Raw genomic sequence first — 26,043 nt, forward strand, 5'->3', positions numbered from 1 at the left:
CCCCAGTCATCCCGGTTCTCCATTCATCTGGCCAGCTCGTCGGTACTTCTGCATCCTGCATCTTTCTTGAACACGTCCACGTGTGGGACGTCTGTGTGTTGGTTTACAAAGCACCAATTCGCTGCATGTTAGGTACATTCTCAACATCACAACTTTAAAGGTGTAAAAGAGTGGGTGAAATTCCATACCCACAAATTGCTTTGCGGTCGAGGGCGGTGCAGTTTCAATACCAGGAGGTGATTCGGCTGATTCAGGATGCTCTTTCTCCACGGTTCTGTTGTAGAACATCATGAGGATGCAGGTGTTCATGCTGAATGTCTTCAGCTAAGGTTATACAGATGTTGAGCCTTTTTTTAACCAGGTGTGTGGTTGTAAATGTGTTGATAGAATAGTATTTCGGGAGCACTTTCTTCAGGTTACCCCTGTTAAAAGTCTCCCTCCACAATAAACGCAGCATCAACGCACGCAGCTTCCTGTTCACTGATCACCCAATACAGTTCCCTTAATGCTATAGGACCATGTTGGCTTAACCCGTACTGTTCTTACATAGCAGTAAGAGTTCCTGCTGATCACTAGGTAGTCAGTTTCACGGTGGAATTGTATACGCACCTGAAGTGTAGATAACTGGTGCTCAGGGACTTAATTTAGCCAGTAGAATGGAAGGCAAGAGGAGATTCGCTGGCCCGACGTCTCGATCGAACCAGAACTCCATCTCTCGCTTTCCTCTTCCGTGGCTTCACTTTAACATGAAGGTTTGCCGGTTGTGATGAATGTGAAAATAAACCTAGAATACTGCGAGCTAATAGCTAATCCATTTGTCTGAGTGTTTTCCTATCATATGTGGCTAACTGTAAAAAATAATTAATAATTAAGACTACAATAAACTAAAAATACAAATAAACAAAAACGGCAAGGAACTTGAATGAACAGCAACCATTCCTGATTGCTGTGCTATCGTTCAATGCCTGTTGAGACCAGCAGAGGGAGCTCTGAATTAGTTTGGTTGTTCTAGGTACAGTAATGGCACTGGTTCTCAACATCGGGCTCGGGAACCGCCAGCGGTCCAAATGGACCATGACGGGTCTATAACTCTGAGATTGTACAAATGGAACCAAATGGACCCTTACGGGGGTCCATTTGGTTCCCTTTGTACACTCTCAGAGGTCAAATTAACACTGAGTCGATTGGGGTCCCAGAGATGAAAAACGGTATCAAATGGAGTCCGTGGACTAATATATATATATATCAAAGTGGAGGTACTTGAAATTAAAAAGGTTGAGAATCACTGCTGTCTGTGAGCTGACATGCAAGTGTGTCTCTGTGACGGTTCTATGTGCATGTTTACTATGCAATACACAATATGTTTACATCTATATAAACATCTATCTATTTGCCTATACACAAAGGTTTCTAGCGTGCTGAGTATACTATTAGATTACTTGCACTGTGGAAAATATATAATATGAAATATGCCTAATAATGTACGTATGCCTTCCTTGATCCATTGTACTGTATGCATTCAACTGAGCCTACTTGGATCAGGTTAACTAGGAGTCAAAAAACGTGCAAAACACCAATAACGTTAATCTATGGAAGAGCCTCTTTCTTTAGTGTCTCGCCCAGGTGGGCAGGGTTACATGCCTATCCCTAAACTTAACCTCACAAAAACTATGCCTAAACCTAAACCACACCCAACCTTAGGGGGCGAATCACCAGAAAAAGAGGCTCTCGCGTCGACCTATCTATCTCAAATGCCCATGTGACCCAGGCTCCCGTCGAAGTCCTCGACCTTGAAGGAGACCTGCAGCACCTTGTCTCCGACGCGGTGGCCGTTGAGCTTGGTGATGGCGTCGATGGCCTCCTCGTAGTTGGCCATGGTGACGAAGGCCAGGCCGCGGCACTTGTTGGTGCGGAAGTCCCGGATCACCTTGACGTCGGTGACGCCGCCGAACGAGCCGAACATCTGCCGGATGAGCTCCTCGTCGGCGTCCTGCTCCAGGTTGTAGATGAAGATGCGCGGCACGCTCGCCCGGTCCATGCCGCCGGCGGCGCCCTGGTGGTGGTGGTGCTTGTTGTGGTGGACGGTGAACCCGCCGGCTTTGATGTCGCAGGACAAGCGCTGGCTGTCTTCCCCGCGCTGCTGAGCGGCTTCCCGCTGAGCGGCGACCATGGCCTTGATCCCGGGTCCCGGGCACAGGATGGGCTTCGAGATGCGGATCTTCTTCTGAGCGCCGGCGGGCTTGTGGCCGTTCAGCTGCTTGGTGGCCTCCTCGGCCTGGGCGCGCTTGTCGAAGCGGATGAAGGCGGCGCCGCGCGACTTGCCCGCCTCGTCCAGGAGCATGCGGGAGTGTATGATGCGGCCGTACGGCGAGAACATCTGCTCCACCTCCTCCAGGGTCATGGACTTGGGCAGGTCGCTGATGTAGATGTTGGCGTCCTTGATGGCGTCCGAGCTGGGCCGCGCGTACGACACCTTGATGGTCTTGCTCTGCAGCTTGAGGCAGTTCAGCCCCTCGATGGCCTTGGCCGCGTCGGCCGGGTTGATGTAGTTGACGAAGCCGTACTGCAGGCTGTGGCCCTTGACCTTGTCCATGATGACCTTGGCGGACGCCACCACCCCCACGCTGCTGAAGAGGGTCCTCAGCTCCTCTTCGGTGGTGCTCTGAGGCAGGTAGTTGATGATCAGGTTGGTGCGGACGTCCAGCCCCCCCGCTGTGCTGGACTCATAACAGCTCATGTGGGTGTTTCTATCTCTTTATTTTACCTTGAGAGACGACGGTTTGCAAAAAAGTAATGAATATTCGGCTGCTCCGTCGGTGGCTGCTTTTATGTCGGCGGAGACGTTACGTCATGGTTCATTTCGACATTGTGTCGTTATTGGCCAAGGCGCTGTTTCTCAACGTCTGGTCCAAAGGGACCCTTATGGCCATGGAGAAAGCCCGCACACCTTTAGTAATGAGGTTTGTTGGGGGAACTGAAAGGAGTTTCTGTAAGGGTCTGTAACGGACCCTGTTACAGACCTGTAAGGGTCTGTAACAGGGTCTGTAACAGGGTCTGTTACAGACCCTGTTACAGACCCTGTAAGGGTGGCAGATCTACAATCTAGCAGAACAGATTATCGCAAAATAGCAGATTTACAAGTGACGCATTGTGAGCTTGTAGATCTGCTATTCTCAAAAGATTTCTATACATTTTGAAAAGTGGGACATTCTGCATAATGAGTACTTTTATTGGTAATTTAAGTACATTTCGATGCCAATACTTTTGTACTTTTACTCAAGTCATTTTTTTATTCCAGAATTTTACTTGTAACATAGTATTTCTACATGATGGTATTGATACTTGTACTTAAATTTTTAAAAAAATGCAGTATTTACACCACTGCAAACAATCACCATGAGACAGTGACCATCTGAACGACAGGGCCCGGCCCGGTTCGTCAGCACCCTCGACCTGACCAAGGGCTACCACCGGCTTCGAATGCTATCAATGCATTGAATTGGAGATTATCACGTTTTATCAGACCATTGAATGGGCGAAGTAGGCGAGCTACTGTCTACCCCGCGATTTGTCAGACCATTCATTGGGCGTAATCAGGAGCTACTGACCTACCGACGGAGGCGGAGCAGTCCCCACAACAATATTTACGATTCTGTGCGTATCGGTACATAACTCGAACGGCGCTGAGTAGGCACAGGCGAGCGTCGCACCGCTCCGGACGGCAACTCGGTCGCCTTAGCTCCCTCGGTGGCCCGTCGCGGGGCTCCAGCTCGCCTGAGACTGCGCGCCTCCGTCATGGTCCGAAACCAAAACAACCAAAACCAAAACCGAAACTGAATTATTTAAGTCATCTCCGTCGGTAGGTCAGTAGCTCCTGATTACGCCCAATGAATGGTCTGATAAATCGCGGGGTAGCTAGTAGGTCGCCTACTTCGCCCATTCAATGGTCTGATAGAACGTGATAATCTCCCATTCTATGCATTGATAGCATCCGAATCAGGTGGCTACTGGCAGGTACCGCTGACGGACCGGGCCAAGGCAAAGACAGCCTTCTCCACGCCCGAAGGGCTGTTCCAGTACACGGTGCTGATAATCAAAATTATACAACATTGTGAGCTTGTAGAGTGGCTATTGATGTTGTTCAAAATATAATATTTTGGCGCACAACACCATCATGCAACGAAATATTAATTAGGCTGAATAAACTGCAAATAATCACCCTGGCGTTTACACAAACCATGGTGTTTATTTGAACGAGGCGTTTAATACTCAAAATAGTGTCAGTTCCCCGGCGGATATTAGGTAGCCGGCGGCGATTTACGATAGGGCTACTATTTGGAAATACACGGTACAAGCTCACAATATGTCATATTGTGACAGTGACATTTGTGAGCTTGTAGATCAGCTATATTACAAAATAGCAGCAATACCAATCTACAAGCTCACAATTGGCCCCGATTCATAACGAGGGTCGTAAATATGGTGTAAATGAAGTTCGTAAAGGAGGTCGTATTTCTGGTACTCACTAACGGACGTGCGATTCAAAAGGGGTGTCGTATATGACAGAGACGTGCGTATGACCAGTTCTATATTATAATGACAGCCAGCTGGGCGTGATGATCCCGAGAGGTTCATTTACATTGCTCCACGCCCCATTTTGCACCATAAAAGGCGTGAACCGTGACTCAGCAGTTTCGCTCTGATCAAATCTGTCACTTTACTGAACAGTGTTGCCATGTCCGCTTATTATAAGCGAATCTGAGCTTATTTTTCTGTAAAGTTGCTTGTAAATATTGGTAGCTGTGGGGTGCGTTTTTTTGGGCTTGTTTCTAAAGTGTAGTTCATTATTTGGGCTTGCTTAACAATTGTTCAATTATTTTAACCGGTGGTTGTCAAATATTTTTATGTCATGGACCCCCAAGTTAATATGTAGGCTAATTTATCCCTATAAGCCCCATCTGAACATGTTTTGTGCCCGCTGGAGGCAGATTTGTGTTGTTAAAATGTTTAAAAAATCTTCCAAATATTCCACATTTTATTACAAGATTTAAAAATATATATAGCAGATCTACAAGCTCACTACGGTTTAATTAAAGTGCTTATAATGGGCTGTCAGTTGCTTCTTTTGGGCTTATTTTCATAGACCTGGTTGCTTATTTCTCTCACAACATCTGGCAACGCTGATGCAAGTTCAACTCCGCCGTCTAAAGAATAAAGATAACAGGTGCGGTGTCGCATCGCCTTGCCAACTTACTGTTCTGTCTGGAAGCGGATCACGTAATAAATGCTCTCATGTGTAATGAGAATAAAGAAGTTTACAAGGTTTAACCCCATTACAAAATAAAAGGCTAATAAAACGTGGAAAGGATATTATATAAGCCTTTTCTAATGAACATTGCGCACCTTTACCAAGGTAAAAATATTATGAAATCCAGCATCCAAGTGGAACGCTGCTATCCGATTATGGACCAGAGCTTATTGATTACTTATTGATTAAATTAGTTATGTTTTGATTAATATATCACTGTCCTACGTCGGAATGGGGAATATATCTTCTGGACACAGCTTTCATCCACTATTAGTTTCCTCATCAGATGGTAATATTTATTAGGCTGTTGTGTGTGGCGTTCATGTGATCAATATACAGTAGAGTAGCCTACAGTAGACTATTAGCCTACAAATTAATAGCGCGGCACGGACACTGACGTGCGTCAGTCCCTCCGCAGTCTCATTAAGGCATGATAGCCTATTTTCATTATTACGTGACACTGAGGGACCTTTTCAGCTCTAAATGCGACTCATAGACTAGAAAATAAATAAAAAGCGGTGGAATCTACATCATGTCTAAGCAATACATCGTTTGACATTTATTTTTTATTTTTTTATATACATGTGTTGACAAATGTTGGGCACATACATATTTTATTTGAGGTTTGCCACTGTTGTAATTGATTTTGACATGAAGAATAAAGCATTCTAAAGACATACGCACATTTCAGCCCTGGTACGCCAGCCTCGGGGCTGACCTGAGAACGTGCGCACCTGACGCACAAAACACAGACCAAAATATCTTTATGCATCAGGTGGATATGTACGACTTGTCCTAAATGCCGGTACGTACAAAATATGGTCGCAAATCCCTTTATGAATCAGGGCCAAAATTGTGTTGCATAGTGACTTGTTGTGAGCTTGAAATCACTTATATTTCTACTTACTGTATTACTGTTGATATGACTATTTATTTATTTGCTATTGTTATCTTAGATAGATGGATGCATTTTTTATTGTTGTACTGTTTTATTTATTCATCAAAAATAAATTGTTCACTTTTTCATCTGTGGTATTTCTTTTGTGAAATATTGAACAAGGTTGAGGTACAAAAATGTGAAATATGTCCAAAGTATCACATCAAATTTCTGTATCACCCATTTGCTGTTGTGCAAATTGTCTCGTATTTGTTGATGGGAATCAAATCATTAACAATTGATCTGTAAAAGGTAAGTTAAGAATGTGTTAATAATTAGTAAATGAGGAGTAGTTGTAACTTTAGAATAACTACCTAATAACATATATTAACCATTAATAAATACTTAACTCATGTTAGTAAATGAGGAGTAGTTGCAACTTTAGAATAACAACAATTAACATATATTAACCATTAACAAATACTTAACTCATGTTAGTAAATGAGTAGTTGTAACTTTAGAATAACTTCCCATTAACATTAACCATTAACAAATACTTAACTAGCCATTGGTAAGTGATAAGTGATCACTTAATAGCTAATAGCTTGTTCATAATCCTTTGAACATATAAAAGGTTAGTTATAAATCATTAGCATACAGGTAGTAAGTCAGTTAACTAATAGTTTGTGAGTGGTCCACTGCTATCTACCAGGCTTATTTATACATCTTTAACCAACTACTAAAACATTTAACAAGTCATTAAGTCATTCACTGCCAGACTTATTTCAAGCTTGTTGGTCCCTCTGCCAGGATTTTGCAATTATCTTACCTTTTCAAGTAGTCAGAGACTATTTATCTCCAGTATGATTGATCCCCTCCAGTATGATTGATGGTTGCTTATCACTGAGGGTCTTCAGGTGTGGTTTCAATTAACTAGTTATAAGGCATTCATAAGCGATATTTATAAATCATTAGCATACAGTTAATACATACATGGGCAACTGGCGGCCCGGGGGCCACATGCGGCCCCCACCTTCACTTAAAGCGGCCCGCAGGTTAATATCAGAATACTGATATATTATTGATTTCAGCTGTTATGATTCCACACATGCAAACATGACCCGCTTTAATTACTTCCGTCTACAGTATATTAGTAGCTTATTGACTAGTATTAAAATGCTATTGTCTATTTTATGTCCAATGTATTTGTATTTAAGTTCATAAAGTTAACATAAGTATAACTAAATACATTTGAAATTAAATAAAAATGTTACTTTTCAGGATTTTCAGGAAAAAATAGCACAAAGAAAATCTGTATTCCAACCAAAAAAATAGCAAAATATCTACAAGCTCAAAACACGCTGCGGTGCGACGCATTTTTGTAGATCCGCTATTTTTGCTACTTTTGTGTGACATAGAATGGCGAAGTATGGCATTCATTTACAAACAAGGGAACCAGGAGACCAGGGGCCCGTTCCACGAAACCTGGATTAGGGATAAGCCGGGTTTAACCCGGGTTTAATCGGCTATCCTGGCTTAAATTATCCAGGAAGCGGTTTCACGAAAGCTGAGTTAGCTTGGCAGATTAACTTAGCCAGTAAACCTGGATATGTTTATCCATGATCCAGTTTCACGAAAGAAAATTGAAGCAATCCTGCCTTAGTTACCATGCATGGCAATTTAGCTGTGAAGTTAGCCTGGTCCGGACCAGGCTAACAGCCAAGCTTTATTAATCCAGTGCCTTGTTCTTCAGTTTTTTTGTGAAATAGCTGTTAGTCCAATGACTCCAATCGTAAACCAATGAGTTTTTCCACACTTATTCAATTCTTATGCGAAAATCGAAGATCTACAAGCTCGGAAAAAAATTGTCTTATGGCGGCCGGGGGTCCACATGGTGGCCGGGGGTCCACGGGGGTCCCCGTGGCGGCCGGGGGTCCACGGGGGTCCCCATGGTGGCCGGGGGTCCATGGGGGCCCCCCCTGTACCCCCGGACCCCCGTGTACCCCCGGCCCCCCGTCGGAGGTCAACGGGGGTCCGGGAGTACACGGGGGTCCGGGAGTACACGGGGGGCCGGGTACACCCGAACCCCCGTTGACCCCCGGCCCCGTGTACCCCTGGACCCCCGTTGACCCCCGTTGACCGGGGACCCCCGGCCGCCAAATGGGAAGCTTTTCATTTGTAGATCTTCGATTTCAGTGTTTATAATTATAATTCCAATATTCACATAAACTCCTCATGTTTAAGCCTAACTGAATTATATATTTATTGACTTGTATATAAATTAGTTGCATATTTTTGGACAACTTTTGCATTTAATTTGCTAATTCGCTTTCTCTGGATCTATATTTATTGCGGCCGTGTTTCTTTTCTTGCTTATTATACATTTTAATTCCTTGTATGATTCCATGAGCTGCTGCAGTGCTGCTGTTCAGCCACAGAGAAGAACGCCACTCTGGTTTTGGGCTCCATGATTGGTCAAGTTCAAGGACTCTGCTATCGACTTTCATGGTCTTTTATAGGAATAGGTGAACTCACATTCAGCCTGGTTTAACGATCCTGGCTTGACAAAGTCACTCCTTCTCAGCCAGGCTTGGCGTTCGTGGAACTGAATAAACCAGGCTGAACAGCGTAGGCTTGTCAAACCTGGATTTTCCTTTTAAACCAGGATAATTTAATTCCGCTTTCGTGGAATAGACCCCTGGTACTGCCAGACCCCTAGTGGTTGAAATCTGAATGACCGGGCTTCGCATGACGTATGTCCCTTCTATGTCCCTTCTATGACGAAAGGGGGACAGACTTTTTTGGCTGGGGCCGGGGGACAAAGTGACCATGCCCATGTATGGAGAAAACAGATACAAAGCCTCCTGTAAGCCCAACCCCTTGGGTCTGGCAACAAAAAAGTTAAAATACAGAGATAAGAGGTGTCTGTCCGACAGTATATGCAATGTGGCCCTCTGGAGTGAGTGTGGAAAAATAGTGGCCCTCTCCATCAACAAAGTTGCCCACCCCTGAGTTAATAGGTCAGTTAACTAATCATTTGTGAGTGACCTATTAGCTATCTATAAGGCATAATTATAAATCCTTAACGTACTATTAAAACATATTTAACAAGTCATTGATTACTCATTAAGTAATAGTTTGTGAGTAGTCTATTAACTATCTATAAGGTATTGTTACAACTCCTTAAAGGAGAATTCCGGACGTTTTAAGTGTTATCTTTGATGTGTCGCAAATCACTCACCACGATAGAAAAGCCCAATGAGTTATTCCAGAGAATCCCCTCTTGGCCGTTCTGGCGACCCCCTCCGTTGGCATAATGGGAGAGCGTGGATGTCTGAAAATCGCCTATTTTAACAAACGCAAAGTCTGTTTTTTTTCTCCTAGTACTCATTGTGGAGTCTTAGCTAACGCTAATGCAGAACGAGCTAAAGCTAGTTGCTTGTTTCTCTCCCAACCTGGCAACTCGGTGTTGCCAGGGAGGGGGGTTTTCTATCCAGGGGGCTTTTCGATCGTGGTGAGTGATTTGCGACACATCAAAGATACCACTTAAAATGTCCGGAATTCTCCTTTAACTAGCCGTTAAAAAACATTTAACAAGACATTAGTAACTCATTAACCAATGTTTTTTAAATGATCTATTAAGTAGTTATAATGCATTGTTATTAATCCTTAACTAACTATTAACAAATGCTTAACAATTCATTAATAACAGTTTATGAATGATCTATTAACTACTTATAACGGATAGTTATTCTAAAGTGTTACCTAATAAGGAATGACTGGGTTAGTCACCCGACCGTAGACAGCTGTCTGTCGTAAAGTGGCGTTCAGACGGTTCAGACCACCACTTTGTTGTGCCGTCTCAAAATGGCTCACTGTGTCAACCAGTGATGTCACTCCCATTCAGACGGTGGGGGGTGGGGAGGTAGTATCTGGATATTTATTTATTTACCTATTTAATGAATTTTACTGTACTGTTAAATTCATATGGTTACATGGTCATTTTATATTATGAGTCAAAACCTATACCTCTAATTATGCCACAGATCATACCTCAACAATTCAACCCTCCCCCTCCCTTCATCCGTTTGGTATTGGTTTCTTGTAAAACAGAGGGTACGTTTGTGTGAGCCGATGGAAAGAGTGGATTTTGATTTGTATTTTGGTTTGCTTTTGGTGTATTTTGTGATGTGTGTTTTTGTTATGTTTTGTACTATTTTTGCATGTTTAGTTTGAAATTAATGTTTTCTTTACTGATTTTGCTTTGATTTTGTATTGTTGTCAAATTGCATGATTTGTATAACCTTTTCTTTCCACTAACTGGCACCACCCAAGCTTGGTAATTAAAGTATTAAGCTATTAAAGACCTGCACCTGGGTGTGGGTGTGCCCACAAATTAAGAGGCCTATAAATGCACAAAGCGCGCATGCACACAAATCCACTCAGACCATCGTTATTTAGATAGATAAATATCTATATATCTAAGATAAATATCATCCTCTATGATCCCTTGTCACATTTATTTAATACATATATTTATAAATATGACTTGCTGCAAGAAAAGACAAGAAGTAGCTTTCAGTCAAGAACATTTGTGTATTTTCTGAAAGATAAACATGTTATCAACTTTCTTCAGAGTGTAGTGTGTGAGTGTGGTGTGTGAGTAGGACTATTGTAATTGAGTTAACTGGTCCTTGAATGAAATTGTGAGCTTGTGAAAAGTAGTCTAATGCTGTATGAAGAGAGCAGATCAATTAAGCATTCAGCATATCAAACAAAACTTTTATTTGTATAACACATTTCAATAACCTGGCAAAACAACCTGGATTTTAATGCAATACAAATGTAGGATTAAATGACTAAAACTAAAATAAGAATACAGTGCAGAAGGATGATTTAAGGCGGAGTCTCTACTTACAACATATACCCGTCATTTTTTATTATTATCTTCTGATATATAAACCCAGAAAATAAATAAGAACACAGTAGCTTCAACTCTAATGTATTTTTTTTGTTTTGTTCAAGGTTTTTTTACAGGTCAATAATAAAGGCATACAAAAACAGTGAATGTATGTTACCCCTCCCACCCGCCCAAAGTTCCCGTTCCGAAAGAGCCACAACCCTGGTATCTTATTGTACCATTAAAGGGTCTACACCATGAATTTTAACTTTTTCTTAATTTTTGTGTGTTTTTGGTCTCCCCCACCTCTCTTCTGTTCCAAAAAATACCCGACTTCGAGCATGCAGGCTTTCATAGGCTATCTGTGTTTTTTATGTAAATTGGTCTGAAAACAGTCCGTCAGATTTGTTCCCCCTGCCTACGTCACGTCAGGGAACAATTCCTCCCGTTTTTCAGTTCCAACCAAAAAAAAAAAAAAAAAAACTTTTTTAAAAAAAACTTTTTTTTCTTATTTTTTTCATATATTTTTTTTTTGCTTTTTCCACACAGAACCAGGAGATAACATGCATACAAACTGGCTCAATAGCGCCCCGTGCCAAACAGGACAATGTGGTATTGCAGGTGAAAGTGCTTTATAAGCCAGAGAGAAGTTAGTTGGAATGAGTATATCTGAGGCTTGATTTAGGCTCAAACCTTTTGAAAAACGTTTGAGGGACATAAACAATATGATATTAAATATTATTATTATTTTTTAAATTCATGGTGTAGACCCTTTAACACAAAGGACAATACAAACAAGTCAAAAAATAAATAAATACAAAAAATACAAAAAAATAAAGTATACACAGTAGTATATATATATGATTAAAGAAGGATTTAAATTGAATTAAAAAGTAATAATAATAATAATAATAATAATAATAATGCAAAAACAAATTCAGTGGGGTCAAACTCTAATGTATTTTAAACTATTGCCAGTGAATTAAATGTTCATCAGATTCACTTGCTGCTTAATTACCATCCGGTGTGAATTTACATAATCAGGTCAGGTGCTGATAAAAAGAGAATCCATCAGGATAATAGACAATAGCAACTATAATTTTACCATACAGAATTGTAATTACCATTTGCATAACATAAGACAAATGTCCGATACATTATGGCACATTACAAAATAAACAGTAGTTGTGAATACCATTTACAAAGTAGATATTTATGTCCCTATCGTTCGTGCCGCGCTATATATGCCTGCGCTATAAGCTGAGCTTTATTCAACACACAAGGGTTAGGTTTTAAAGACCTAGTGAGTGAATGCTATGAAGGCTGATTATGGGGAACTTAAAGGTGAGGTGAATTCTCTGAAGGAATAGGTGATTAAGCTGCCCAAAATCAGCCTGTGTAACATACTGTATACTGTCACCAGTAACATTTGATTCAGCCTCAACCCCATTACCATCATCATCCCCGTCGTCATCATCATCATCATCATCGTCGTCGTCGTCGTCGTCGTCACTATCATCGTCATTTTCAACAGGTGCTTTAACTTTTTGACCATCATTTTCTATGTACAAATCACTCAATAAAGAGGATATTTCATCAGTTGGATTTCTCCTTGTGACGAAAAGTCCTGCAGTGAAATCTGGGTCACCAAATACAGGCATATTTTCATTCACTGGAGTAGATGGAGTAGAGATAACTTCGGCTGTATCTACTGGGTGTTCTGCCATATTGTTCAATACAAAACAAACAAAACAAAATCAATTGAAATCATTCCCCGTACGGGCCACCATATGTAACGGTCAGATATTATATATTTGACTATTACTATTTTTAGCGGCGCTAGCGCTCTTATACCTGACTTTGTCCGTGTGCGTACGTCAATGTTGTGATTGGTCAGGTGCGTACGTCAACAAAGTGATTGGTCAAGCTTCACGTGTCACGTGGCTACAAACACATTATAAACACATATCGATGACAAAATGTATCAAAGGCGCCGCTACCTTCACACAGGGTGTGATTTTTTAAATCACGGGTTGTGAATGATCTCTACAGATACAATTGATTAGGCTGAAAGCAGTGCACTTCAATAAATACACAGCAAATAAACACAGCCAGAAATAAAGCACAAAAGTTGTGGCTAAGTTTAACCCTTTATCTACTTGTCTTAAATCAATGACAGGGAAATAATACATGCATTGTACAAATGTAGCAGATCGTGAAGCGGCCGAAGGTAAAGTCTGCGTCTTGCGCACGTCCGCACGCACGCACGCACGCTCCTATTGTTCCAATATCGATCCGTGTAGCGTCTCCCAAACGCTCCCCAAAACAGCACGAAAAAAGTAAATCCAATAGAAATCCAAAAGAAAGCTTAATCCTCTCCAGAAGCTGAATAATCCCGAGAAAATATGCAGATCTCCACGGAGAGAACAAACGAATATCCACGCTGGGTATAAAGAACATATAAACGGTCTCACCAGTCAGAAGAATGTTCCGGGGCTCTTCCCTGTAAACGGTGAGTATTGACAGTTAATGTGGCCTTCGCTATTTTCCACCTATAGCTTAGAGGAATAGAAAACTAAATATTCAAACTGGACCAGGTCTCCCTGCCGGTTTGTCTCTGTCGTTTTTTCCCCCCTGAGGGCCGGCAACTTCCGCACACTATATGGTGCGTCAGTCATTCACCGACCCGTCAATCAATGTCAATCAATCAATCACAATACATCAAAGTGAAAGCATAAACATTTAAACCCCCCAAACAATAACAAAATGAAACCATAAACATCACAAAATATAGGACCTTACCCTTAAAGGTTGGCGTTCTTTTAAGGACTATTTTAAATGCCATTATAAAACTAAATCCTCTTTTACACATATGTGGCAGCGCTACAACCCGTTGAAATGTATGCCGACTATCTTGTTTGCGGCTGGAGGTGTGCCTTATTGGTGTGTTGTTATTTCCGGATCCGGGTGAGTGGAAAGTGAAACTGATAACTCGGGTGATAGAGAACAGCGCAATCTTTTAAAAACAATTAAAAAACGAAAAACTCGTCCAACCCTGGCAGAATTTGACGCGTTGACGCGTCCATGACAGTCAAAGAGTTAATGGCCACATGACCACTTTAAACCTATATGCATCGGCTATTTGAAAATAGCCAATCTACAAGCTCACAACAAATAAAAAGCAACCCACAACTACCAATATTTACAAGCAACTTAACAGAAAAACATGGTCGCTTTTTTGAAAAATTTCACACAAACAAACACGTGTACACTAGTGTGTGTGTGTGTGTGTGTCACCTACCTAGTCAAGCTATATACCATTTTAAAGGTACAGGCCTTGTGATTCAAATGATGCAAAGCATAGCATAGCATAGCATCAAAACTGACAGTACAATCAATGCCAAAGTCCGACATACACAAACAACCAAAATAGCAGATCTACAAGCTCACAACGTGTCACACTGCAACGTGATGTGAGCTTGTAGATCGGCTATTTTGGATTTCTGCAGAATGTAACATTACTGTCCTGTTTCAAAAATAACCGTGCATATATGTATTAACAACTTCGTCTTGTTTCAGATAGTGAAAATAGAGGCCACATTGTGAGCTTCACTTTTATAAAGGCTAAATGTGAATTAATAAGAGCATTTTTATCATTTCCTTTTTAATATGAATAAGAACTTTAATGTTCCCCCATTTGAGAACAATGCTCTCTGGGATAGCATCGGAGGTGTTTACCTGGACCCCCTCAGACCCCCACCTTTCAGCAATGCATGATGGGATAGGTGTTAAAATGACACGACTCACAAGTCTGTACGACAAACCATTCAAAACTTGTTGAGACACTGTCACTCCACACAGAGACACACTGATGATTTATAGCGTAGTCTAAACGCAGCATAAAGTGGTTCGGTGAATTGGGACTGGAAGGTGTACAAGTGTGTCAGTCCGTCAGAAGACACTTTGTAGAAGGACAGGGTCTTAGCAGGCCAGTCCACATACACAGCTACTCTGTTGGAGCCAGAGGGATAGACAGGTAGGACAGTGAACTTCCCATTATGTTTGACAGCATATTTGTTACCATGGAGACCATCTAAACATTTCAGATACCAGGACTTGTCATTTTGTCCAAACCTACAGTCATCACCCTGTCCACTCCTGTTGATTCCTCTGTATGTCACTGCTATATAAACCTTTCCATTCCACTCTACCTCCCAGTAACAGCGTCTAGTCAAACCCTCTATACACAGAACCTGTTGCTCTTCATCAAACCTATCAGGATGATCAGGATATGACTGATCCGTTTCCACCTGTGTCACCTTTCTGTTGTTCTCAGACAGAGATAGTTTTTTGTTTGCTGTGTTTGAGTCTAGTGTGAGACGACTGAAATCTGATGAGAAAACAAGACGGTAAACATTAAAATCATTCATTCACTGAGTGACACACACACACACACACACACACACACACACACACACACACACACACACACACACACACACACACACACACACACACACACACACACACACACACACACACACTTATTTTCATCATCAATTCACCAAGTGAGTTAATTAAGAACAAATCCTTATTTACAGTAGTGACCTTTCGAGACAGACAGACAGACGGACACTCACATGTTGTAAGGAGCTGAGGTTTAATCCAGTGTTCTCCTCCATGATTCACTCTGTAGGAAGTAGAACAACAATGCATGAATATCTACGTCTAACAAAACATATCCACTACCTGACACTATTATTATTAGGGCCCGAGCACTGCACCAGTGCGAAGCCCTATGTAAAGAATGAGCGTCGCGCTTGGCACAGACATACGCAGAGCAAGTTCTGTCAGTGAATTCGGTGCAGTTGTTGGAAGCCGACCATTGGTCCACCTCAGCTCCACGTTCACGTCCACTCATCCAATCACACTCATTTCATTCTCAGACCACTCTATATTAATGGAAGTTTGCACTCATCCCAAATTGAATGGGGTTTATAAGTGAAAGTATGTAGGAGTAGTTAGGTGCCATACTTTCGGGAGAGAATGCATCAGTGTGCTCGCTGCCCGCAGCGAGCCCACAATTACTTTTGATGTAAAACAAAAAGGGAGAGCAGCTGTTCATGTACTATCAGACTAGTGAAGGAAAGAAATGGTACAACATCTACATTTTTTAATTAAAATGGACCTCCAAATGAGAGCTCACATGTGACATATATGAATGAATTATATTTCCAATGATGCATTCTGAGAAATACAATAATGACCCGTTAAAAAGCATTTATAAACGTTTATAAGCAGTTTGTAGGCAATTAACAAATCATTAACAACCTGTTTGTTGACATTTGTAAATGATTACTAAAACCTTTATAACTACGGTTACAAGACATTTATAAGGTATTAGTAAGTAGTGAACTATTCATGAATAAGCCATTTATATACATCTGTAAATGATTATTAAATAATTTGTTATGTTATATAATATATACAAGCTATTAAAGAACTAATCATAGACAAACTATTTATATACATTGGTTAATAATAATATTGTAGAACATTTAAGAATCATTTAAACATTATTTAAAACACATTAAAACATTATTTATACTCAATTTTGTTCATCATTAAATAATGTAATTTAATGTGTAGGAAATCATTTGGAAATGATTCATATAGTGGTATAAATGTCGTTTTTTTTTTTTTTCATGTTTAGATGTCCTATAACCACGAAAAAACTCAATTTATACCACTTTATAAATCATTTACAAATGATTTCCTACAATTTAAATTACATTATTTAATGATGAACAAACTCAAGTAAAAAGAATGCTTTAATGTGTTTTAAATAATGATTAAATGATTCTTAAATATTATTATAAATTATTTAATAATCATTAACCAATGTATATAAATAGTTTGTCTATGATTAGTTCTTTATCTACAAATAGCTTGTATATATTATATAACATCAGTTACAAATGAATTAATAATCATTTACAGATGTATTATACATGGCTTATTCATGAATATTTTTTACTACTTACTAATACATTATAAATGATTTGTAACCGTAGTTATACTGGTTTTAGTAATTATTTACAAATGTCAACAAACAGGTTGTTAATGATTTGTTAATAGTCTACAAACTACTTATAAATGTTTATAAATGCTTTATAATGGGTCATTATAAATTATTTAATAATCATTTACAGATGTATTTAAATGGCTTATTAATGAATAGTTTACTATTTACTAATACCTTATAAATTATTTGTAACCGTAGTTATTCAGGTTTTAGTAATCATTTACAAATGTCAACAAACAGGTTGTTAATGATTTGTTAATAGTCTACAAACTACTTATAAATGTTTATAAATGCTTTATAATGGGTAATTACAAATGATTTAATAATCATTTACAGATGTATTTAAATGGCTTATTAATGAATAGTTTACTACTTACTAATACCTTATAAATGATTTGTAACCATAGTTATAAAGGTTATAGTAATCATTTAGTCAACAAACAGGTTGTTAATGATTTGTTAGTAGTCTAGAAACTGCTTATAAATGTTTATAACGGGTCATTATTGTAAAGTGCTACCAATAGGCTTTGCCAAAACTGTTGCGTCAATCTATGAAAGTTATTTTTCATTTTATAGCTCTGATCCTCTGCTTTCACGTGAAATAGACGGGAAAAAAAACTGTACATAAAAAAACAGCAGAAAAAATATATATGTTATGGATCAACAAGGCTACTCACTTGAGAGTCTCCAATCCAGTGAGCTGTTTCAGTTTGGACTCCTCGAGGATGTTGAAATTCAGATCCAGGACTCTTAGATGGGAGGGATTAGAGCTGATAGCTGAGGCCAAAACTTCACAGCATCTCTCTGACAACCAGCAGTTAGTCAGTCTAAAAGAAGTATAAACACTAGACATCTGGTTATCTGCTATAAAATACATTACTCCTGGATAGAGAATGTTATTACAACCAACTATTAACGGACCTGGTCTGAGCAGGAAGGCAGAACTAACTAAATAATCTTTACGTACAGACAGAAAACAGGAATTCCGAGCTACTGAGTTCAGAAAGATGTAACGTCAACTTGGCAACTTGCTATGGACCTGGTCTACAAGATACACCACAACATTGGGATCCCCCTGTATTTGTCAAAATACTTCCAAAACGTAAATGAAGTCCACGATCATAACACCAGAGGCAGCTCCACTGATCATGTTCAACCCAGATTTGGCACAAACAAGGGAATGAACTCTTTCTCATGCTATACAACAAAAATGTGGAATGCCCTACCCAAAGGAGTAAAGGAGTGTAAAACCCTACTCACTTTCAAAACTGCCCTAAAGAATCACCTTCAGGAGGCTGCAATTCCAAACTGGCCCCTGTCAAAGTCTTACCCTACCCCCCCCCCCCCCCCCCCTCCCCGCCTCCTAAAACTGTCTATTGTACATATTTCTTGTTTTTCATACCAGTAACCTGTAGGCTGATTGTATGACGCTCTGCATAGCAGTGTATATTTGTATGTCTTCTTAAATGTCATCATGATTTGAGTGCACAGGGATCTCAATTAAATAAGCTAAGTGCTTTTATGAGCGATCCAGTTTAGAGGACCTTGTATTGTGATTTATACTTCCATGTACTGTTACCATGTCTTTCTAAATAAAGTATTAAATCAAAAATCAATCAAAGCTATCACATTTTAGCCAAAAAAGGCAGATCTACAAAGTTTTTTTTAGCTCATGGAGACCGCCAGCCTGTCTGGGGAGTACTGACCTGGCCATAGCTGACACGGCCTGAAAAGGCCATAGCTGAGTGGTTTAGTGAGCCCGTCTAGGGAGCCAGAGGGCCTGGTTGCCCCAGGTTCGATTCCAGGCCAGCATATGTGTCGATGAAATGAAATTTGTCTCTGAGCAAGACTCTTAACCCCTAATTGCTCACAGGTTCTCATTGGAAACAAGACCGCAAGGACTTTCATGAACGACCTGTTAAAAGGAATTATCCTTATCCTTATCCTTAAGACATTTTATCGGCCTTGGAGAGACAAATCCGGCGGTATAAGGCTCGACCCTGTCTCACCCAGGAGCTATCGAGAATTTAAGCAAAAATTGCAGAGTCTCGGCCAGGGGTCAGCCACGGAGGAGTGCGAAGACAGGGCCCCTGGCCCTCTCCGCACATAAACCTTGTTCGGGCCCTGCCAGCAGGGGCCTTGCAAGAGGTGGGCTACGAGTGTCATTTGATCAGTGGTCTCCGCGGACCCCCGGAACAGACACACCTGGTGCCAACTAGGTGGGAACTCAGCCCCAACAAGGCCCCTGGGAGTCCTGGCACCCTAGTATGGAGGAATCATTATTTTCTCGAAAATAGCTTATCTACAAACTACGGGGAAGCGAGAGTCCCACTCAGACCACACAAGTACGGCTAGCTACAGTGGTTCAGAGCACAGCGCAAACACATGGCTTGAATAAAGTCTGGTGTTTTCACTGGAACCCTATGTGTCCGCGTGTGTGAGTGTGTGACTCCCGAGCAGGCCGAGGTTAGATTGAATTAAATTCCACCAGCATGTCACCTGCAGCACCCGTGGTGACAATATTCTTGACCACTGCTACACACCCCAAAAGATGGATACTCTCCGCCATCCAAAGGGAACTGGTCGTTGAGAAGGAGGTCCGAACCTGGTCTGAGGACACGGACGCTATGCAATCCTGTTTTTACCAGACTGACTGGGGGATGTTTAAGGACGCCGCTGGGAGTCATGTCAATGAACTCTCAGACTCAGTCACTGGTTCTATCAGCAAGTGCATAGACAACATAATTAAAAAAAAAGACAGTTTGGATCTATCCCAGTCAGAAACCGTGGATCGACAGTGGAGTACAACTACATGAACTGGTTTCAAATCCGGAAACGTGGAAACGTCGCTCTCACCCCGATAGTCAGCAAATGCTTTGAAAAGCTGGTGAGGGAATACATCTACTCCACGCTAACCTGCCTCGCTGGACCCGTGGCAGTTTGCATACCGCAAAAACAGATCCACCAATGACGCTATTGCCATGGCTCTCCACACCGTCCTCTCGCACGTGGACAACAAGCTGCTGAAGGACAAATATGTACGTATGCTGTTCGTGGACTACAGCTCAGCATTCAACACCATTGTCCCAGCAAAACTTGAAGAAGACCTAGGGCTACACCCAAGCATGTGCAACTGGATTCAAGATTTCCTGTCCAACCGACATCAGGTGGTGAGAATGGGCAGCATCACATCTGACCCCCTGACCCTCAACACTGGAGCACCCCAGGGATGCGTGCTGAGCCCTCTCCTCTACTCCCTGTATACACGTATGACTGCAAAGCCACACATGACTCCAACACCATCATAAAGTATGTGGACGACATGACAGTGATGGGGCGAATCGTCAACAATGACGAGTATGACTATAGAGATGAGATCAACTCACTGGCACTCTGGTGCCGGGAGAACAATCTTGTCCTTTAAAGGTGTAGTGAAATGAAAAATATGTTTTTCACACTTTTAGAGCATATCCGTGGTCATCATATGGGCATACCTAACAATAGATGGCAAAAAAAATGAAAGAAACCCATTTTTGTGTATTTTTATATCTAAAGTCCCTATAAAGCCAATCTTAATTACTTCCTGTGAACGAAAACGTGCTGCGTGATGACATAACGCAGCCTTCATGAATATAAATGAATCTTGATTACATGCACCTGTTTGATTCCCATAGCTGCACGTTCTTCAAACACAGCTGATTTTAATTACAGGGATACTCCGTTTTGAATCTCATTGAAGATGAGTGTATTACTCATTTTAAACTTCATCTGCACACTAAAATATGTATCTTAAAACATTATAGGTTAGAAATAAGCCAGGTAGTAGCAAACGTGCTTCACTGGCCGTCTCTCTCACTTGTAAACAAACACTAGCCGTGTTGCACACGGCTGAAGTCATTGAGATCCAACGTCCCATAGCCTGAAGAGATGGGACCTTCTGTCGGTTGAGCCGGCGTTTCAGGCTGAACCTTCAAAATAAAATGACCAAAAATGTCACTGCAGTGCGTCTTTAAGTCGGCAAGACCAAGGAGCTAATCGTGGACTTCAGGAGGCCGCGGAGAGATCATGTGCCCATCCTCATCGATGGCGCTGCAGTGGAAAGGGTCAGCGAGTTTAGGTTCCTCGGAGTACACCTCAAGGAGAAGCTCAACGCACACCAGACGTGAGGAAAAAGGCTCAGCAGCGACTGTACTGGCTCCGCCGCCTGAAGAAGTTCGGAGTAGGACACCGCATCCTCAGGCTATACTACAACAGCTCAGTTGAAGGCGTTCATCAGGCTGTGTTACGGCCTGGTGTGGAAACTGTACAGCCCGAGAAAAGTAAGTCTACACAAGTAGTACGATCAGCAGAGCGCATAATGGGAGGCAAGCTCCCCACGCTCCAGGATCTGTACAAAAAGTGGTGTGTAGTCAAAGCCCAGCGCATCATCAAGGTCAAGCGACCGCGGCAAGTGGGCCTGCCGCAGTATCAAGAACAGCACCAACAGGTTCTTGAACAGTTTCACCTGGCTGCCGTCAAGACTGCCTGATGACAGGCGGTGCTTTCAGGCTGGTCTCGGACCTACCTGTGGATTATACCAGTGTCAGTCTACCTTATGTGGATTATGCGGTCGACACGCACTGACATTTTTGCACCTTAATCCCATGTACAACGCACTGACTTTTGTCTCCTTTATTGTGTTTTTCTAGCACCTTAACTAACGTCCATAAGTATATCATGCACAGTATACATCTGCTGCTATGCTCACTCAACTTTATATCTTATCTCAGGTAACATATGTAAATATGTAGCTAACTTGTTTGTTTTTTGTTCTCTTGTTTGAACTCCTTCCCCCCTTGCCCCCCTTGCCCCCCTTCTTCTGCTTCTTCCCTTAATTTTCTTGGAAATAACGATACGATGGGATCTATGCACAAAAACTAATTTCACACACTGTTTTACTTCTGTAAACCTGTGATGTAACAATAAAGCTGATTCTGAATTACCTTAGAGTCTCAAGTGTGCAATGTGGACTCTTCAGTGCCGCAGAGAGTGGCTCCATGAATGAATCCTCGAGTTTGTTCACACTCAAATCCAATTCTCTTAGATGGGAAGGATTACAGCTGAGAGCTGAAGCCACAACTTCAAAGTGTGTCTGTTGGAGGTTACAGCAAACAAGTCTGTAAAGATAAAATGTAAAATCAGAGAGAGATTAGACCACGCTCACTATAAAGTAAGTTAGCTAGGAGATCTTACTTCTTGTTAGTTAGAGATGTTGCACGTAAAGTACAGAGCCACCATGTAGCCAAATGCACCACTGGAACTACATATATTTATTAAGTAGTAGTGAGTTCTTCTGTATAAGGAACCACGTAGTCAATACTGTACCAAAACACAGAATTTATTGCTATTTCGGGCCCAATGTTCCATGACCAGCACTATTCGCTAAAACTTATTATAGCGGCTTGTGCCGTCCATCTTCCCAACCCGCAATTGCTTTGCACTTAACACATTGGCTGCCAGAAATATTTATTTATTTTCTACAGTAGACTGCCAGACTTTTTCAATGAAAAAACAAAAGTACTCAGGAGCCGAGATACAGAATTTTTAAGTTTTAAGTTAACACATTGACTGCCTGAATTATTTTCACTGCCTATTGTTATTCATGCCAGAGATTTTTCAATGGAAAAAAAAAAAGTACCCAGGAGCCGAGATACAAAATTTTAAAGTTTTAAGTTAACAAGGAAGTGGATGAGAGTAAAGATCTTCGAAAATTCATATCTCCTTGGTCTTTGGGTCAAATTAAAAAAAAAAAAAGTAAAAAAAAAAAAAAAAAAAATTTGAAAATTTTTGAAAAATTATTTTTTTACTAAAAACGAGTTAACTCGTTTTTAGCAGATCTTGGCACTCAAGTGATGAAAAGCTAAAAACGAGTTAATTCGTTTTAGGCATTCAATGTGTTAACAAGGAAGTGGATGGGAGTCTAAATCTTCGAAAAATCATATCTCCTTGGTCTTTGGGTCAATTTCTTTTTATTTTTTTAAATAAAACACAGATCTGCGTCTTTGGAAGCCTGCGTTCTAAGGATTCAATAGAACGCAGCCAATGTGTTAAGATTGTAAAGATACCACAGTGGCGTGCGCCAACTTTATGCGTTGAGGTGTGGTTAATCTTAAAGTAACTTGCGGTGTCCAGCTATCAGAGCGCTAAGCTATCTTCCCCACAGATTTAGCACTTGCACTTACGACAACCCTTGGAGCTAGTCTTATCTGCAAAGTGCAAGGGTTTGGTTGTACACACGAGTGTGCCTTGGCAGGCGGAGCGCACATTTGATTGTGATTAAAATGTCCCTGTAATCCGCAACAGTATAACCGTTTGTGTAAATACATTTATATTTATATATATTTATATTAACCCCCCCCAAATCCATCACTTGAAAGCATGAAAGCCAGCCTATTCAATGTCCCAACCCATCAGTTATATGTGTGCAAAGTTTGGAGACAATTCCAGTACTAGTGTGCCGTGAGGAGGCGAATGGATAAACATAAGATGCATTACGAATTCTAAAAGTAAGATTTATGTTTACCCTCTTTAGAGAGCGCTGGGCTCTAAGGTTGAGATTGACAATCAGTTCAAACCAGTTCAGTCCAGTTACTACAGGTGTTTAGATTCTAAGTTGTTTTACCCAGCTTTATTGAGGACTGGTCTTTATGTGCAAATAAACACAATGCCTCCAGTCACTATTTGAAACCTAAACAGTATTATTGGAGCTTTTATATTAACCATCATTTCTAGTTATAGTGTTACTGTAGGTGTGAAGGTTGACTCTGTTCTAATAAGTGTTCTATTCACATGACTACTAACCGAGCCTTTCTGCAGTTCCTTACAGCTGGGATCAGTCTCATCCGCCCCTCCGTTGATGTGTTGTATGTGTCCGTGTCAAACTCATCAAGAACCTCCTCTGACATCTGCAACATGAAGGCCAGAGCTGAGCACTGGGCTGGAGACAGTTCAGTCTTTGATCTATTCCCTGACTTCAGGTACTGTTGGATCTCCTGAAATACTGAGTGGTCGTGCATCTCCATCAAACAGTGGAAGATGTTGATAATTCTCTCAGGAGAGTAATCTTTAGTGGTCATCTCCTTCAAGTTGTTGATGGCTCGCTGGATGCTCTCTGGACAGTTCTCTGTCTGACCCAGCAGGCCTCCTAACAGACTCTGGTTGGACTTCAGTGAGAAGCCATGAAGGAAGCGGACAAAGAGGTCCAGGTGGCCGTTTTTACTCTTCAGGGCATTTTCCATGGCTCTCTGCAGGAAGGCCTCCAAGGAACTGACATGGCCCCCCAGGAATGACTCCAGAACCTCCATGTTCCTCTCTGTGAAACAGTGGAACAGGTAGACGGCAGCCAGAAACTCCTGGATGCTCAGATGAATAAAGCTGTAGACCATTCTCTGGAAGCACACACTTTCTCTTTTGAAGATCTCTGTGCACACTCCTGAGTACAGCGAGGCGTCTTTCACATCAAGACCACACTCTTCCAGGTCTTCTTGGTAGAACATGATGCTGCCTTTCTCCAGATGCTCAAACGCCAGCCTGCCCAGCTTCAGAAGAACCTCCCTGTCAGTCTTCATGAACTGCTGTTGATTCACTGTTTCTCTTTTTTCTCTGATTCTCTCTTTTTTGTTTCTTTTCTTTGTATTTTCTTTTCTCTTCACCTCACCATGTGTCTCATCATACTTCTGCTTCTTCCTCTTTGTCTGGACCAACATGAAGTGGCTGTACATCTTAGTCATGGTCTTGGGCAGCTGTCCTGTCTCGTCTGTCTTCAACATGTCCTCCAGAACGGTAGCAGTGATCCAACAGAAGAGTGGGATGTGACACATGATGTGGATACTCCTTGATGTCTTCATGTGTGAGATGATTGTGCTGGCCAGCTTTTCATCGCTGAATCTCTTCCTGAAGAACTCCTCCTTCTGGGGGTCCGTGAACCCTCGTACTTCTGTCACCATGTCAACACATGCAGGAGGGATCTGATTGGCTGCTGCAGGTCTGGTAGTTATCCAGAGGAGAGCTGAGGGGAGCAGATTCCCCTCGATGAGGTTTGTCAACAGCACATCCACTGATGATGTCACTGTGACATCACAAACAATAGCATTGTTGTGGAAGTTAATTGAAAACCTGCTTTCATCCAGACCATCAAAGATGAAACCAACTTTCCAGACAGTGAGCTGCTCTGCTGTGACATTCTTTAATGTTGGGTGGAAAACATGGATCAGGTTGAGAAGACTGTGCTGCTCATCTCTGACCAAGTTCAGCTCCCGGAATGAAAAGGGAACCAGGAGAATGACGTCTTGATTTTGCAAACCCTTTGCCCAGTCCAGAGTGAACTTACGCACAGAGAATGTTTTTCCAATGCCAGCGACGCCCTTGGTCAGAACTCTTCTGATGGGTGTCTGTCTGCCAGGGAGCAGGGGGGTAAAGATGTCACAGCAGTTGATTGGTGTGTCATGGAGGGTCTTCTTCTTGGAAACGGTCTCAAGCTGCCAAACCTCATGTTGGTTATTAACCCCTTCACGCTCTCCCACTGTGACGTAGAGCTCTGTGAAGATGTCAGTAAGGGATGTTCCTGTCTCTTCAGTGATGTGTTCTGTCACACGATCAAGACGGTTCAAACCAATCTTATAAACGTTTAAATCCTGCTGCACTGCTATGAGAAGAGAATGAAGACATTTTAAACATTCAGCTTCATTTATAACTTTACATACTTACAGCTGTGTATGCACAATTGCACATTATTCATTTAATCATGTAAACCCCAACATTCGTATTCACAGAAAATATCAGATCTACAAGCTGATCTGTAAGCTTGTAGATCAGCCTTTTTCAGCAAAGATATT

At 41.4% G+C, this 26,043-nt stretch overlaps 2 protein-coding genes across 15 annotated transcripts in view; both read right to left on the reverse strand.

The window, feature by feature from the left end:
• Nucleotides 1–1,747: 1,747 nt before the first annotated feature.
• LOC311035161 (ELAV-like protein 1) lies at nt 1,748–2,737 on the reverse strand (the record flags this gene model as incomplete). Its single annotated transcript, XM_084043240.1, has 1 exon — nt 1,748–2,737. One exon carries the CDS (start codon nt 2,735–2,737, stop codon nt 1,748–1,750), a length of 990 nt encoding a protein of 329 aa, XP_083899366.1.
• An 8,209-nt stretch (nt 2,738–10,946) lies between these two features.
• Nucleotides 10,947–26,043, reverse strand: part of LOC311034799 (NACHT, LRR and PYD domains-containing protein 12-like) — a 136,470-nt gene continuing 121,373 nt past the window's right edge. For 13 of the 14 annotated variants that reach the window (XM_084042798.1, XM_084042797.1, XM_084042799.1 and 10 more), the window contains 5 exons: nt 24,011–25,853; nt 22,153–22,326; nt 17,848–17,997; nt 15,726–15,775; nt 10,947–15,475 (listed from right to left, as the gene is read on the reverse strand). In XM_084042798.1, the coding sequence (XP_083898924.1) occupies nt 14,934–15,475; nt 15,726–15,775; nt 17,848–17,997; nt 22,153–22,326; nt 24,011–25,853 (2,759 nt within the window). In that variant the 3' untranslated portion in view covers nt 10,947–14,933. The remainder of the gene's footprint in view (nt 15,476–15,725; nt 15,776–17,847; nt 17,998–22,152; nt 22,327–24,010; nt 25,854–26,043) is intronic. The other variant, XM_084042795.1, reaches the window with a different exon arrangement.

The sequence above is a fragment of the Gymnoscopelus microlampas genome (genome assembly GCF_963454915.1).
Source record: "Gymnoscopelus microlampas genome assembly, chromosome: 19".
NCBI classification, from domain to species: domain Eukaryota; kingdom Metazoa; phylum Chordata; class Actinopteri; order Myctophiformes; family Myctophidae; genus Gymnoscopelus; species Gymnoscopelus microlampas.